We start from the raw sequence: 17546 nt of genomic DNA on the forward strand, positions 1-17546 counted from the left end.
CACTGTAGTATATTTGCTAGACTTTCATCACTTGCATTCTTCTGTTGAAATTGGTGGAAAATCAGAAATGGTGGCATATTCCATTGTCACAGTATGGTCAACAAAAGTAAAAACTGATGCCAGCAATCTGATAGTCTCTGGTAGCTACTATGTGATTTTTAGCCATCAGTTATAATGGGAAGTGTGTTTGCGAGTCCAATATGCAACTGATCAAGGAAAAAGCAACAATCTCTCCAAGTAGCCATTCTGCTCATACAGACAAGATGTCCTCAAAAGATTAACGAAAACCCGAAGTGGCTTGCAAGAATGCCATTAGCACACAGAGGCTGGGTCTGCATGGAATGCCCAGCCTCTGTTGCTATACAGTGCCCCCCCGCGCTCTCCTGTGCCCCCATAAATCAAAACACCGTGCTAGTGACATGCAGCGTTTTCACCAGCAGGCTGTTTACATCTGCCCTCACTCTCGCCGCTCCCCCGCTTCCACTATGTCTCCGATCCACCGCCTGCATTCCTTCCCTCCAATCAGCAGGAAGGAAAGGGACGCGGGCAGGGATGTAGAGGAGGCGGGTGTGCGTCGAGAGTGACAGGGCAGATGTAAACGGCCTGCTGGCGAAACACTTCGTGTCGCTAGCACAGCGGTTGATTTATGGAGGCACAGCAGAGCGCAGGAAGGGCCTGGTGGGTGTGCACTGTATAGAAACAGAGTCTGGGCATTATATGCCGACCCAGCCTCTGTGTGCCAATAGCATTCTTACAAGTCACCTCGGATTCTCTTTAACCACCCTGGCGTTCTGATTAAATCGCCAGGGTGGCTGCGGGAGGGTTTTTTTTAAATAAAAAAAAAAACTATTTCATGCAGCCAACTGAAAGTTGGCTGCATGAAAGCCCACTAGAGGGCGCTCCGGAGGCGTTCTTCCGATCGCCTCCGGCGCCCAGAATAAACAAGGAAGGCCGCAATGAGCGGCCTTCCTTGTTTTGCTTACATCGTCGCCATAGCGACGAGCGGAGTGACGTCATCGACGTCAGCCGACGTCCTGACGTCAGCCGCCTCCGATCCAGCCCTTAGCGCTGGCCGGAACTTTTTGTTCCGGCTACGCTGGGCTCAGGCGGCTGGGGGGACCCTCTTTCGCCGCTGCTCGCGGCGGCGATCAGGCAGCACACGCGGCTGGCAAAGTGCCGGCTGCGTGTGCTGCTTTTTATTTCATCAAAATCGGCCCAGCAGGGCCTGAGCGGCAGCCTCTGGCGGTGTTGGACGAGCTGAGCTCGTCCAGACCGCTCAGCAGGTTAAGGAACGTATGCAATTAACTTTTTCACCCGAGTTAACTCGTAGGAGATAACTCATCTTCTCTTTAAACTGACTTTTCAGCATTTTACAATTAAAGCACCCAAACATTATTGAAAAGGTGGTATCAAGTTTATTTTGAGGATTTTCTTGCTTGCCAGTGGCTTAACCTCCTTAGCGGTAACCCCGAGCTGTGGTAAGGCGCCGCGGAGGATGTCTCAGCCCCTGGTGAGACGATTTTCACACTTTTTGCTTTGTTACATGCAGCTAGCACTTTGCTAGCTGCGTGTACAAGCCAATCGTCGCCGCTCCGCGCCGATAAGCCGTGTTAGAGGGCCCCCCGAGAGCCCTTGCGCAGCCTGGCCAATTACCGCCACGCTGCGCTAAGGGGTGGGTCGGGACTCCCACAGACGCCATGACGTGGATGACGTCATCCCGATCGTCACCATGGCGACGGGGAAAGCCAAACAGGAAATCCTGTTCTGAACGGGATTTCCTGCTTGCTCTGATCGTCGGAGGCGATCGGAAGTAGTAGGTGGATGCCGCTGCACAGCGGCTATCATGTAGCTAGCGCTAGGCTAGCTACAGGATTTAAAATTTTTTTTTTTTAAAGTGCTGCGCCGCCACCCTGGCGGTTTTAATAGACCGCCAGGGAGGCTAAAGGGCATTTTATGTCAAGTTGTGAAAATATCACCTATGAGAAAACTCGGGAGAAAAAGTGAATGGGTCTAAATAATCAGGATATCACACCACCATGAAAATTATGTCAAAGATTATTAATTTTATTAACTACTAAAAATAAATAATTGGTCATTATCTTATGTAGGAGCACGGTCTCAAAAGTGGGAATGGCTTAATAGTATTTTTTTTTCCCTACTGCATCTCTGCTACTGTGATGCTACCTACTTCATATCACCACTGCACATATCTAAATTTTAGTAGCCCTTATTAAAATGTCCATTCTAGCCCATTGTAAAATCTCCTGTAGTGTCCCTCTCATGGGCGCATATGCAATTCACTTTTTCTTCTAGGAGAGATTTAAAAAAAAAAAAAAAAAAAGACAGCTCTTTGCAAATTTAATAGTACCGAAAAAGGTGAAAAAAGTCCTACCTTTTTTTCAATTGAAAAAGTACCAAAAAGTAGGTGAAGAAGTACTATCTACATGTTTTTTGAGTATGTTCCTGCTTGCTGGTGGTTTAAAGTGTACCCAAGGCAAATGCTATTCTACAAATGGACATGGAGGCATGTTCCTTGCTCAGTGACATGCCTCTTTGTCCTCTCTGCTCTACGCTCTGCTCCCCCTTCCTCTGCTATGCTCTTCTGAAATTGCAGACCAGCAGCTTGGCAGCATTCTAATAGGGGAAGGGGTGTCCTTCGCAGGAAAGGTAATCCTGCAGAACATCCACTCTGGCATTAGGAACACTATTCCCACCTTTCTCCACCTCTTTCCTGCCCTTTCCTGAGCTGTGCCCCGTCTTTCTCCACCCCTTCCCCAGCACTCAGTCACAGCAGAGTTGTGTATTAGCTAAAATTCTGCAGCATTGTGACTGCTGTGGTTACAGCCATCTTTAATAAGAACACTTGCTTAAAATTTTTCTTTTTTCTTTCCACCTCGGGTTCTCTTTAAAAGGCATTTTATTGACGAGGTGTGAAAACATCACTTACCCTTTGTCTTTTGCATGCACATCAGCACCATGCTGAAGAAGCAGTTGCACAATTCGGACTCGGTTGTATCCTGCTGCCAAATGCAATGGTGTAGACTGATGACACAGGAAGAAAAAAAGAAAAGGAAAGTTATATAAAAAAAAAAATATATACTTTTTTTTATAGTTTGACTAAATCAAAGTTTAACAATGGAAAGATATAAAAAACACAAAAAGATAACAGATGTTCTCGCATCCACCGACATCTCCCAGCATGCATCTCAGCACGCGACACTGCGAGAAGCTGATAAATGGGAAGCTGTGGCAGATTCATATAGACAGGAGGCAAGAGGAGGAGCACCCCATAGGTAAGGATGCTCACCCAATCCCTGCCCCCCCCCAACACACAGTATTACAACCCTCCCTAATGGGGAGGTTCATTTTATAAAAATAAAAAAAAACTTGTTCCTGGTCCTCAGCTGTGTCAAGGGCTCTTCTATAGATATATGTTGCCATCAGCACACTGGCCAATTGTTTTTAAATGGAAGGCCTCTGATCTATAGGTTTATCAGCTCATTATGCTTGGACCTGGGAGCATTTGTTGTATACCCTATACCCATATGTCCCTTCTTATCTGTAGATTTAGCTGTACGTTCTTAGACATCTGTTGTATGTTTTTTTTCTTCATCGTTTTTCCAACATACACTATCATACTGTATACTCTACTGTATTTGTATACTTTATGACTTCACTAAGTCCTCTGTTATTCTAGACCAGGGGTCTCAAACTCAACTCACCTGGGGGGCCGCAGGAGGCAAAGTCAGGATGAGGCCGGGCCGCATAAGGAATTTCACAATCGCGGCGCATCGCCGCCTCTGCCCGTCCCTCTCACTCTTCCTTCACAGAGAGGGGCGGGGAGAGGCGGCGATCCGTGCGGCGACTGACGTCAGGAGGGGCAGAGCTGAAGCTGAAAGCTCTGCCCCTTCCAGGAAATGCCATCGGATTGCCCCCCGGGCGATTTGGGGGTATCTGCAGCCCTCGTTTAGTGGCGGGGATGCGGCGGATTACTTGGGAGCACTGTAGAGAACTATAAGGAAGCTTTTGCCGGCGAGGGCCACAAAATATTGTACCGAGGGCCGCAAATGGCCCGCGGGCCGCGAGTTTGAGACCTCTGTTCTAGACAAAACAAAAAATCAGTGGAGTGAGCTGAAGGTTCAAGTTGCAAAACATCAGCCTTGAAACCCTACTGTCTAGGGGAGGACATGCAAAGAGGAGTGGCCAAAAATCATCCCTGGTGGCCAACTACAAGAAACGTCTCACCTCCGATTCGGCATCAAGGGTCTTGCCTAGTACCAAGTCATCTTTTTATCAAAAACTTATTTCACTCATTACTATGCACATCAAGCTCTGACTTTGGGGCACTGGGTTATTGGAGTATTCTTTTGTAGTTATTTTGTCTCACAGCTGCAATAAACCTACCATACAAGTACAACTACAGTCATGGACAAAATTGTTGCCACACCCCCAGAAATTTTAACAGAAAATCAAGTATTTCTCACCGAAAAAGTATGGCAGTAACATGTTTTGCTATACACTTTTATTCCCTTTGAGTGTATAAGACCAAAACAAAAAGGGAGGAAAAAAAGCAAATTGGACATAATGTCACACAAAACTCCAAAAAATGGGCTGGACAAAATTATTGACACCCTTAATTTAATATTTGGTTGCACACCCTTTGGAAAAAATAACTGAAATCAGTTGCTTCCTGTAACCATCAATAAGCTTCTTGCATCTCTCATCTGGAATTTTGGACCACTCTTTCTTAGCAAACTGCTTTAGGTCTCTCATATTGGAAGAGCGCCAATTTTAAGATCCCTTCACAGGTGTTCAATGGGATTTAGATCTGGACTCCTTGCTAGCCACTTCAGAACTCTAAAGCGCTTTGTTGCCATCCATTTCTGGGTGCTCTTTGACATGTTTGGGGTCACAGTCCTGCTGTAAGACCCAAGATCTCAGACGCAAACCTGGCTTTCTGACACTGAGGATTACCAAAGGATTTTGTGTAGTAGAGTCCAGATTTCTTGATGCTTTGCACACATTCAAGGCACCCAAACAACTCCAAATCATCATTGAACCTCCACTGTAGGTACTTTGCTCTTCTCTTTGTAGGCCTCATTCCATTTTCGGAAAACAGTAGATTGATGTGCTTTACTAAAAACTATCTCGGTCTCATCTGTCCACAAGACGTTTTGGCTTACTGAAGTACACTTTGGCAAACTGTAGTCTTGATTTTTTTATGCCTCTTTGTTTATGTCTGTTAGCAGTGGGGTCTTCCTGGCTCTCCAGCTATAGCGTTTCATTTCATTTAAATGTCGACGGATAGTTTGCGCTGACATTGATGCTCCCCCGAGTCTTCAGGACAGCTTGAATTTCTTTGGAACTTGTTATTCACCATCTGGACTCTGCCTCTGACACAGGAGACCAGGGTTCGAACCTCGGGTCTGCCTGTTCAGTAAGCCAGCACTAATTCAGTAGGAGACCTTTGGCAAGTCTCCCTAACACTGCTACTGCCAATAGAGCGCGCCCTAGTGGCTGCTGCTCTGCTCTGGCGCTTTGAGTCCGCAAGGAGAAAAGCGCAATATAAATGTTATTTGTCTTGTCTTGACTATCCTGCGTTGCAACCTTTCATCAATTTTTCTCATCCACCCAAACCCAGGAAGATTAGCTACAGTGCCATAGGTTGCAAACTTCTTGATAATATTGCGCACTGTGGACAAAGGCAAATCTAGATCTCTGGAGATAGACTTGTAACCTTGAGATTGTAGATATTTCTCCACATTTTTGGTTCTCAAGTCCTTAGACAGTTCTCTTCTCTTTCTGGTGACCATACAATACAATAACATTTGTAAAGCTCTTTTCTCCCATAGGACTCAAGCGCATAGTTGTGTCTCATATTAATACAGGGTTGCAGGCTGGGTTGTGTTACAGAGGAGATAGTCAGATGTTCATGAATGCCCCGACTGAAGAGGTAGGTTTTCAGTTTAGACTTAAATGCTTCCAGGGATGGAGCTGCCCTGATTGGGTGTGGCAGTGAGTTCCAAAGTGTAGGGGCAGCATGACAAAAGGCTCTGTCTCCAAAGGTTTTGAGGTGGACTCTGGGGGTGACCAAGGTGTTACGTCCTTTTGGTCTAAGATAGTGTGTGTGTGTGTGTGGGGGGGGGGGGGGGGGGGAGGGGGTGATGCAGTTGCAACAAGTACTTCAGGTATCCAGCAACAAGTCCTTCAGGTATCCAGGGCCCAGATTGTGCAAGGATTTGAATGTCAGTAAGCCAATCTTAAACAGAATTCTCCATTTTATCGGTAGCCAGTGGAGTGAGCACAGGGTTGGTAGTATGTGGCAATGGCGGGGTTGGCTCGTTAACAGCCTTGCAGCGGCATTCTGTACTAATTGCAGGCGGCGTAAGTCTTTATTATGCAGGCCTGTGTAGAGGACGTTGCAGTAGTCTAACGATGTGACGAAGGCATAAACTAGGGTTGGAAGATCCTCTGAAGGAATTAGGTGTTTAATCCTTGCAATATTCCTTACATGAAAGAAGGAATGTTTCACAACAGCATGCTTAGTGTGGCACAAAAGAATCACAATGCAAAGACTAAAGGTGAGCACACACACACCCCGGATTTTTTAAACTACGGGTCGTCAGACCCGCCTGCGGGGTAGTCATTCTGATGACAGTTTGCATGTGAGTACAAGGCTGTTGTCAGGCTGATAAGGCTGGTTTTGACTGACCCACCGAGCATACAAACTGTCGTCAGAACGACTGCCCTGCGGGCGGGTCTGACAACCCGTAGTTTTAAAAAAAATCCAGCGTGTGTATGCACCTTAAGTGAATGTGTCTACTTTATTTGCTTTCAGGTTTTATTTTTAAATTGCCCACACCTGTTACTTGCCCCAGGTGAGTTTAAAGGCGCATCACATGCTTGAAAAAAAAAAATCTTATTTATCCACAATTTTGAAAGGGTGCAAATTCTGTCCAGCCCATTTTTGGAGTTGTGTGTGACATTATGTATAGTTTTCTTTTTTCCTCTCTTTTGTTTTGGGAATAGCCGTGTATAGCAAAATATGTGTTACTGCAATATTTTTCTGTGATAAATAATTTATTTCCTGGAAATAATTCTGGGGTTCCAACACTTTCGGCCATGACTGTATAGGCTGGTCACTTCAAAATCAGCAGTGTTTAAATATTTCTTTCCCACACTATATTTTGCCAAACGTGTCAAACCCAGGTCAGTGTGGTTATAAGGGATTGTTTAATTTTTAATATTAAACCAAAGTAATTTGTTTTATAATGAAAAAAAATCATATTTGCATAATATACAGATTCCAGCTTGCATAAGGGAACAATTTTGCTGGAGGCTGGTATGTGTTGAGCTGAATACAACATATTCCTATTTCCTGTAGCTGTAGATCGAACCATACTGGCACCATCTGCCACAGAGAATGTAAACTGACATCCTTATTTTTTTAAATCTCATAACAACCTTTGATGAACTTGGTTTAGTATTGAAATATACTGTGAGACTCCTTTGCTTGAGAATACTGTTTGGCATTTTAAAGCAGCAACAAGGAAATGAAAGGACTATGATTCTGAGTAACTCAAGGAGATGCACAATCATACACACGCAAAGAAAAAAAAATTCTACACTTTGCAAGGATCCTTTCAAACAGATGAGTTATATTGCTTTTATCAATTTCAAAACCTTGAAAGAGCAGAAAAAAAAACCAACCCAATATCAATGCATTCTTTAGAGCCTTTTTCCACTTATGCTTTGTGATTCCGATTCGGAAAACGCGTCAACAAATCAGCATGCTGGTGCGGATTCGTTCGCATTTCCATGCAGATTTTCACGCGGAATCGCTCGTGGTTTGCATTATGCGATTTTAGTGTTAAAAGGTCTGACTGCCAAAATCTCACCTATATTCTTCCCAGAGGGAGCCAATAGCAAGTCTGATGCTGGGAATACACAACGAGATTTTTCTGCAGATTTACTGTCCGATCGTTTTTCTTAACAATTTCCATTCACTTCTATGAGAAATCGATCAGAAAAACGATCGAAAATAAGATCGGACCTGTTGGAAATGATCTGTCGAACCATCTATCTGCTAAATTATCTCATGGTGTATTTCCAGTATGAGAAAATAAATTTGTGCACAGTCTCAACTCAACCTCATCTCCAGCCAGCTCCCAGAGCATGAACTCTAGATAAAGACCAATCAGTAGCCAGTGTGCATATGTAAGAGAGAACAGTACTTCCCTGACTACATTGTGATAAGTACAATGTTTTGTGAAGTAAAGAATTTGATTATGATGTGGGGGTTGTTTTTCAGGGATTGAGTTTAGTACCTTTGTTCCAGTGAAATGAACTCTGAATATTTCAGGATAGCAAATACTTTTTAGACAATGCTCCAAACTTTGTAGGAACAGTTTGGGAATAGCCCCTTCCTGTTCCAAACTGATTGTGCCCCAGTGCACAAAGAAAGGTCCATAAAATATGGATGTGAGAGTTTGACACAACTGCACAGTCCTGATCTCAACCTGAAAGAATATCTGTGGGAACTGAATTGGAGTGGAGACCGCAAGCCAGCCGTTTCATCACATCAGCACTCGACTCCACAAATACAATTCTGCATCAACGGTCAATACCCATACGTACGCTCCTAAACTTGTAGAAAGTCTTCCCAAAAAATGGTAAAGCTGTTATAGTTTCAAAAGGGTGGAACAACTCAATTCTAAACCTACAAATAACAGTACATGCCTAAGGTTTTGCATATCAATGACATAAAAAAAAAAAAAAAAAGATCTAGTCCGCAGCAGGCTCTAAAATGATTCAAACTCAGGTGAACAGATTCCTGCGTTATCAAATATGAAGCCAAAATGGAGAAGCCATGTATAGAAAAAAGTACAATCCATAATTCAGTAGCTTGTAGAAATATATTTAGAAGCAATAACTAGAGTTGCATTCTGCTTAACATCTCTCGCATTATTATGGAGGAATGTTGGCTCTATTGTCTTTACAATTTTGTTTCAGTTCATTGCAGATTATGCAACATTTTCCTAAAGGACAACTGTAGCAAGAAGAGGCATGTGGAGGCTGCCATTTGTATTTCCTTTGAAGCAATACCAGTTGCCTGGCTATCCTGCTGATCCTCTGCATCTAATACTTTGAACCACAGACCCTGAAAAAAGCATGCAGCAGATGAGGTATTTATGGCATTACTGTCAGATCTGACAAGATTAGCTGCATGCTTGTTTCTGGTGAGATTCAGACACTACTGAATACAACAGAGGAAATAAATATGGCAGACTATATATACCAGCGATGGTAAACCTATCGCACGTGTGCCAATCTGCTGGCACGCCATCGCTGCTGTGCTACATCCGATTGCATGAACTGGCCGCGGCGTCTAATAGACGCCGTGCCAGTTCATAGCCCGCAGCCCTGCTCCAGCCTGCATAGTCTTCCGGCAGGCAGAGCAGGGCTACGGGAAGATGGCGTCCGAAGCCCTGTACTGGAGACTATTTGTGTCTCCAGTACAGGGCTTCGGGCGCCATCTTCCCGTTGCCCTGCTATTGCATTCAGCGCGGGAGATATGCAGGAGCAATATCTCCGGGGGAGCTGCGCGCCAGAGGCCGGCTGGGAGAGGAGACTTCTGTCAGGTGAGTAAATTCTTTTTTTGCAGGTGAAATGTTGCCCACTGCTTTAACTTTTCTGCTGAAATGTTGCTCACTACGTAACTTTTAGGCTGAAATGTTGCCCACTGCATTACTTTCTGCTGAAATGTTGCCCACTGCGTTACTTTCTGCTGAAATGTTGCCCACTGTGTTACTTTCTGCTGAAATGTTGCCCACTGCGTTACTTTCTGCTGAAATGTTGTCCACTGCGTTACTTTCTGCTGAAATGTTGCCCACTGCGTTACTTTCTGCTGAAATGTTGCCCACTGCGTTACTTTCTGCTGAAATGTTGCCCACTGCGTTACTTTCTGCTGAAATGTTGCCCACTGCGTTACTTTCTGCTGAAATGTTGCCCACTGCCTTAGTTTCTGCTGAAATGTTGCCCACTGCCTTAGTTTCTGCTGAAATGTTGCCCACTGCCTTAGTTTCTGCTGAAATGTTGCCCACTGCTTTACTTTTGGCTGAAATGTTGCCCACATTGCGTTATTTTCTTCTGAAATGTTGCCTACATTGCATTTATTTTCTGGTGTCTGGGGTAACTGTTGCTGCATTTATTATTTAATGGTCATAGTTGGCTATATTTGCTGCTTTGGCTTACGGCGGGTATACTAATACATAGCATCACACAGTTTCTGCACACCCATGATGCGAATCCTCGTTTCACCACATCATGGCGGAAACAATGCTTTCTTATGCCTCGCTGTTACATCATTGCGTTAGCTCCACCCATACAATGTCATGCCCATTTTTTCATCCAAACACCCCTCCTGCCCTGTCCAAGGTTGAACCCAGAAAAATCTGGTCACTGTAGGTTTGAGGGCCTGGTATTTGTCATCTCTTGTGTTCTGAGGAGGAGAGAGTCATTTTGTTCAAATTGGCATGTTGGCACTTTACGAGAGACAAGAGACTTTTGAGTTGAAGTTTGGGCACGCAGTCTCCAAAAGGTTTGCCACCACTGCTATATACTTCTCACTACAGTTGTCCTTTAAGGACCACAGCAATTCAGTCCTGTTCAGGTCTGGATTTTGAATGGGCCATGGCAACACCTAGTTTTATTTTTCAGAAATTCAGTTGCAGATTTGCTAGTACGCTTGAAATCACTGTCCTGTTGCAGGACCCATTATTATGGAGGAATATTGGCTCTATTGTCTTTACAATTTTGTTTCAGTTCATTGCAGATTATGCAACATTTTCCTAAAGGACAACTGTAGCAAGAAGAGGCATGTGGAGGCTGCCATTTGTATTTCCTTTGAAGCAATACCAGTTGCCTGGCTATCCTGCTGATCCTCTGCATCTAATACTTTGAACCACAGACCCTGAAAAAAGCATGCAGCAGATGAGGTATTTATGGCATTACTGTCAGATCTGACAAGATTAGCTGCATGCTTGTTTCTGGTGAGATTCAGACACTACTGAATACAACAGAGGAAATAAATATGGCAGACTATATATACCAGCGATGGTAAACCTATCGCACGTGTGCCAATCTGCTGGCACGCCATCGCTGCTGTGCTACATCCGATTGCATGAACTGGCCGCGGCGTCTAATAGACGCCGTGCCAGTTCATAGCCCGCAGCCCTGCTCCAGCCTGCATAGTCTTCCGGCAGGCAGAGCAGGGCTACGGGAAGATGGCGTCCGAAGCCCTGTACTGGAGACTATTTGTGTCTCCAGTACAGGGCTTCGGGCGCCATCTTCCCGTTGCCCTGCTATTGCATTCAGCGCGGGAGATATGCAGGAGCAATATCTCCGGGGGAGCTGCGCGCCAGAGGCCGGCTGGGAGAGGAGACTTCTGTCAGGTGAGTAAATTCTTTTTTTGCAGGTGAAATGTTGCCCACTGCTTTAACTTTTCTGCTGAAATGTTGCCCACTACGTAACTTTTAGGCTGAAATGTTGCCCACTGCATTACTTTCTGCTGAAATGTTGCCCACTGCGTTACTTTCTGCTGAAATGTTGCCCACTGTGTTACTTTCTGCTGAAATGTTGCCCACTGCGTTACTTTCTGCTGAAATGTTGTCCACTGCGTTACTTTCTGCTGAAATGTTGCCCACTGCGTTACTTTCTGCTGAAATGTTGCCCACTGCGTTACTTTCTGCTGAAATGTTGCCCACTGCGTTACTTTCTGCTGAAATGTTGCCCACTGCGTTACTTTCTGCTGAAATGTTGCCCACTGCCTTAGTTTCTGCTGAAATGTTGCCCACTGCCTTAGTTTCTGCTGAAATGTTGCCCACTGCCTTAGTTTCTGCTGAAATGTTGCCCACTGCTTTACTTTTGGCTGAAATGTTGCCCACATTGCGTTATTTTCTTCTGAAATGTTGCCTACATTGCATTTATTTTCTGGTGTCTGGGGTAACTGTTGCTGCATTTATTATTTAATGGTCATAGTTGGCTATATTTGCTGCTTTGGCTTACGGCGGGTATACTAATACATAGCATCACACAGTTTCTGCACACCCATGATGCGAATCCTCGTTTCACCACATCATGGCGGAAACAATGCTTTCTTATGCCTCGCTGTTACATCATTGCGTTAGCGCCACCCATACAATGTCATGCCCATTTTTTCATCCAAACACCCCTCCTGCCCTGTCCAAGGTTGAACCCAGAAAAATCTGGTCACTGTAGGTTTGAGGGCCTGGTATTTGTCATCTCTTGTGTTCTGAGGAGGAGAGAGTCATTTTGTTCAAATTGGCATGTTGGCACTTTACGAGAGACAAGAGACTTTTGAGTTGAAGTTTGGGCACGCAGTCTCCAAAAGGTTTGCCACCACTGCTATATACTTCTCACTACAGTTGTCCTTTAAGGACCACAGCAATTCAGTCCTGTTCAGGTCTGGATTTTGAATGGGCCATGGCAACACCTAGTTTTATTTTTCAGAAATTCAGTTGCAGATTTGCTAGTACGCTTGAAATCACTGTCCTGTTGCAGGACCCATTTTAAGCCAAAATTTGGCTGTTGCACAGATCTCATTTTTGCCTGGTGTACAGAGGAACTTACGGTTGACTCAATGATTGAAAGTTGCCAAGGTCCTGCGGTTGCAAAACAAGCTCAAATCTTCAACTCTCCATCACTACATTAGATCATTGGAATGAGGTATTTGTGCTGATAAACTATGTTTACATTTTTCCAATCAACTCCACTTATTCCTATCTGTCCAAAGGACACTGTTCTAGAAGCCGTGTGGTTTGTTCTGATGCAATTCTATGCAACCTTAAGTAATGCTGCCTAAGGGCCTGTTTCCAATACACACAGATTGGATGCAGAAAAACTGACTCCAATGAATGCATCAGAAAAATCTCGCTTAGTGGAAAGAGGCCCATAGGCATTCATTGGAGTCAGTTTTTTTGCATCCAATCTGTGTGTAGTGGAAACAGGCCCTTATCCTTTTTAAAGAGAAGAGGTTTTCTCCTGGCATTCCTTCTTCCAAACTAGCCATGCTTGTTCCATATTTTATAATCGAACAATTAGCATACTCACTAAGGTCTGTAAGATCTCAGTTGTATCACTTAACACCTCTAGCGCTATGGACGAGCCTGGCTCATCCAGCTTAAACTTGCTAAAATCGGTATGGCTGAGTTAGGCTCATTCATGCTGCCAGGGAGAATTCTAGCTGCTCTGCGCCGCTGGCTCTGCTTTTTCTGCATCTGTGGGCTTAGGACTGATGGATGCCTGTCAGCACACTGTGGGTAGCGATCTGAGCTACCCACAGTGTGCCAACCTGCAACTATCAGTTCAAGGGAAGCCCACAGAGCCGGGGAGTCAGAGCAGCTACAAGCGGGTGGACGGCAGCATTCCTGATTCCCCCTCCCTCACCCATCCATCCCTCACGACTTTCCTCCTGTTACTAACTACAGACCCTGGCAGCATTCCCGATTCCCCCCTCCCTCTATGATCATCTATGCCTCCCTCCCGATCCCGCCTTCCCCCCTGTTCCCCTGGCGCTGCAGTGAGTAGAGAAGGGGGAGAATTTCTCACCACAGGCTCTCTCCAGCGATGATCACTGATTCTTCTCCATGTGCAACTCCGGCTACTGTATACAGTACCGGGGATGCGGCTGATGACGTCACATCCAACTTTTCCAAAAAACTTGTCGACCGACTTGTTGTTTGGACGACTTGTAGTTCAAACAAAAGTCGTTCAGACGTCATGTACACAACAACCAAAAAAGCTGCTGATATGCTAATTTATCTAATTTACATGTCGTTTAGCCAACTTGAAAATGAACAATGGACTGGATAGAACAATGGACTAGATTAAATGACCGATCAAACGACTTGTTGTTTGAACATCTATTAGTTGGACAAACTACCAAAAGTCATTTGTACACATGTAATGACCTAAAAGTCATTTGAACTAAAGTCGGTCCAATGGATCCGTTGAGCGGATCGAGCAAATCGGCTGTTATCAGTCGCTTGACAGCGCGTACAAACGTCCAACTTGTCGTTCAAACGACAAGTCGGACAACAAGTTGTTTGAAAAAGTTGGACGTGTGTACGTACCTTTACAAGCTGGGCTGCTACCACAGGTAACAATGTTAACAGTAAAGTTTCTCTCTCTCACACCAGAATGGAATTTATGGAATGTGACATTAGCTTGTCAGCTCTCCTCAAGGTAAGGGAGGAAGTGACATCCTCTTCAGCTTCAGAAAGGAGAAGTCAAGATGAGAATCTTCGTAAAGTGTTTTTTTCTTTTTATGATTTTTATTTTTTTTTAAGCAAAATTTGCCTTATACTAACTATCCCAAACTGGATGGTAAGCAATTCTAATTATTACCCATCAGTTCATATTTGTTTTGTTTTTTTCTTTAATATAGGGTTAAATACCACTTTAAAGTGGATCCGAGATTAACTTTTACTCATTGCATAATTGTGTTCCTTTCCTATTGTTTAAACGGAATTCCTCAAGCCAAATACTTTTTTGTTTTTGTTTTAATACTCTTATTCCCTATAAACTAAACAAGCCTCGCCCACAGGTTTTCAGAGAGCCAAGGCATTTTCAGACAGTAGTAAGGGTTCATGGGAGCTCAGTCTGGGCAGGAGGAGGGGGAGGTATTACTAGCCAGAGATTTCAGAGGCAGAGGGGAGGAGGGGGGATTAGGTTTTTTTCACAGGCTGAGTGCTCAAGATGCAGATAAGCTTGCCTGTTTGTAATGTTTACAAACATGGCTGCTGTCATTGTATCAAAGGAAGAAATAATCATATTCTATTGAAGCTTTTTTTCAGCTAGATTTGCTTTGTAAACTATCTAAACTTTAGATAAGATATTTAGACAAGTTACTTGTTATAGTTAGTTTTTCATCTCGGATCCGCTTTAACATCACCGCTAATATCTTTCATATTGGCACTGTGTCATCACACACCTGAATGCTTCATATCAGCACTCTGCCAGAACATTTGTTTTTATAGAGGTGGTCACACTCATTGATGATCAATTAAATCAAGTTAATTTCTTTAGTAGAATCTGGCCATTAACTTTCTTATTTTTTACCGTAGTGGTAAGGTTATACTTTATACACACATTGCTTCTGCATTTTGTCTTAAGGTAGCCATATATCTAGCGATGTATGGGCATATTAGACCAAGAGACAAATCTCTCTCTTATCGAATCTGATGAGAGAGATCTGTCATCTGCCCATACACCAAAGGCCAATTCCTGATCAATTTCAGCATGAAATCTCTCGGGGATAGGCCTTGTGCACCACATATGTCCGCCTCACCGCCCTGATGCTGTCCCCTTATGTAAATGTTCTCCCGTTCCCTCTTGCAGCATGCGCGATTGAGAATGGAGTCGCTTGTCTTCTCACTCGCTGGAGACCCAAGTGCTTCCGAAACCTTCAGAGGAGACCCGAATATACAGCTAGCAGGATATCTGAACGTGGGCTCTATGGTGGAAGGGGATGAATAGACAGGGCTGGATTTTGAGAGGCCACAAAGACCCAGGCCTTGGGTGGCAGCAGCATAAGGCCGGTTTCACACTGCAAGCTGGCAGTGTGGCAACCACGGTATTCCCCATCTAGCATTGAGCCAAGAAGGGAGTGATATGCATTTGCCATCACTTTCTTCCACACATGCACGCTGCAACATCCGTCATTTTTTAAGTATCCAAAATAAAGTGACGCAAACTTCACAGGTTTGCTTTAAAGGGGCACTATGGTGAAACATTTTAAATTTAAAATACCCGTATTTCGCGCCGTATAAGACGCTCCGGAATATAAGACGCACCCAGGTTTAGAGGGCAAAATCCAGGGGAAAAAAATATATACTAAACCTGGTGCGTCCATATTCCAGGAGAGTCTTATACATGTTACCCCTCAAATGTTGTCCTCATGCCTCCAACATTGTTTCCCATGTCTGCCCTAAGTGTCCTCCTGTGTCCCATTGTCTCCCCATGTGTCCTCTGTGTCCCTCATACATGCCCCATGTGTCACCCATGCCTGCCCTATGTGTCCCTCATGCATGCACTATGTGTCCTCTGTGTCCCCAATACCTGCCCCATGTGTCCTCTGTGGCAACCCTGCATGCCCTCTGTGTGTCCCTCATGCCTGCCCCATGTGCCTGTTTCCCCATGTGTCCTCTGTGTCCCCATGCATGCCCTGTGTCCTCTATGTGTCCCTCATGCCTGCCCGATGTGCCTGTGTCCCCTTGTGTTACCTATGAATGCCTCATGTCCCTCATGCCTGCCTTTTGTGCCTGTGTCCCTGTGTGTGTGTGTCAACTGTGGCTGCAAGTGATGTGTGCCTCTGCCCTCTCCCGATGCCTGTTAAGTGTGTGGCTGCGTGTCCCCCGCGAGTGTATAGTATGCCCGCTCCCCCCGTGTTCCTTATCTCCCTCCCCATGTGGTTGCTGCCCCCCCCCGGGTGTTAATCTGCAGCGGGCTTACCTCTCCGCCATGCCCGCGAGGATTGGAGACTTCCATCACAGCCGCGCATCTCGCTCTATTGATCGGCATGTGATGATTGCGTCATCATCACATGCCGATCACTAGAGCGAGATGCGCGGCTGTGATGGAAGTCTCCAATCCTCGCGGGCATGGCGGAGAGGTAAGCCCGCTGCAGATTAACACCCGGGGGGGCCAGCAACCACATGGGGGAGGGAGATAAGGAACACGGGGGGAGCGGGCATACTATACACTCGCGGGGGACACGCAGCCACACACTTAACAGGCATCTGGAGAGGGCAGAGGCACACATCACTTGCAGCCACAGTTGACACGCACAGGCAGGGAATTCCCGACGTGGCGGCGGGTCGCGGTCCGTATCGGCGGGCGTTTATATGTCGGGGATTCCCTGCCTTTGCCGTATAAGACGCAGGGACTTTTTCCCCCTATTTTTTGGGGAGAAAAAGTGCGTCTTATACGGCAACAAATACGGTATGTGCAAACGTATGCAAAGAAGAAGAATGTTTTTTCCAGAGTAAAATGAACCATAAATTACTTTTTTCCCCATGTTGGTGTCACTTACAGTAGGTAGTAGAAATCTGGCAGAAGCACCAGGTTTTGGGCTAGTCCATCTCTTCATGGGGGATTCTCAGGGATTTAATTATTTTCAAAAGCACTTCGTGAATGGCAGTTGCTCTGTCCAACTGCCAAAAAACTGTGTAGCGAGCACAGGGAGGCTGGCCAGCACCATTGTTTAACCACTATACGACCACTCCACGCCAATTGGTGTAGACACGGCGGCAGCCCCAGGGCCGCCGAACGGCAATTGGTGTGCAGTCCTGGGGGCGGAGTTTGCAGGGGATTGCGCATGCCGATGTGCGCGTATCCCCGCTTGAATGACACAGCTCCCAGACTGTTAGGGCCTGTACACACTGCTGTGCTTGCGCTTTTAAAATCGCATGCAATTTTAATCGCAAGGTCTTTTGAAAAATCATGAAAATCGTGAAGACCTGTAC

At 45.2% G+C, this 17546-nt stretch overlaps 1 protein-coding gene across 2 annotated transcripts in view; it reads right to left on the reverse strand.

The window, feature by feature from the left end:
- TNKS (tankyrase) overlaps nt 1-17546 on the reverse strand; it is a 269901-nt gene that overhangs the window by 86079 nt on the left and 166276 nt on the right. For both annotated transcript variants that reach the window (XM_068233708.1, XM_068233707.1), the window contains exon 6: nt 2948-3042. In XM_068233708.1, the coding sequence (XP_068089809.1) occupies nt 2948-3042 (95 nt within the window). The remainder of the gene's footprint in view (nt 1-2947; nt 3043-17546) is intronic.

The sequence above is a fragment of the Hyperolius riggenbachi genome, chromosome 1, assembly GCF_040937935.1.
Source record: "Hyperolius riggenbachi isolate aHypRig1 chromosome 1, aHypRig1.pri, whole genome shotgun sequence".
NCBI classification, from domain to species: Eukaryota; Metazoa; Chordata; class Amphibia; order Anura; family Hyperoliidae; genus Hyperolius; species Hyperolius riggenbachi.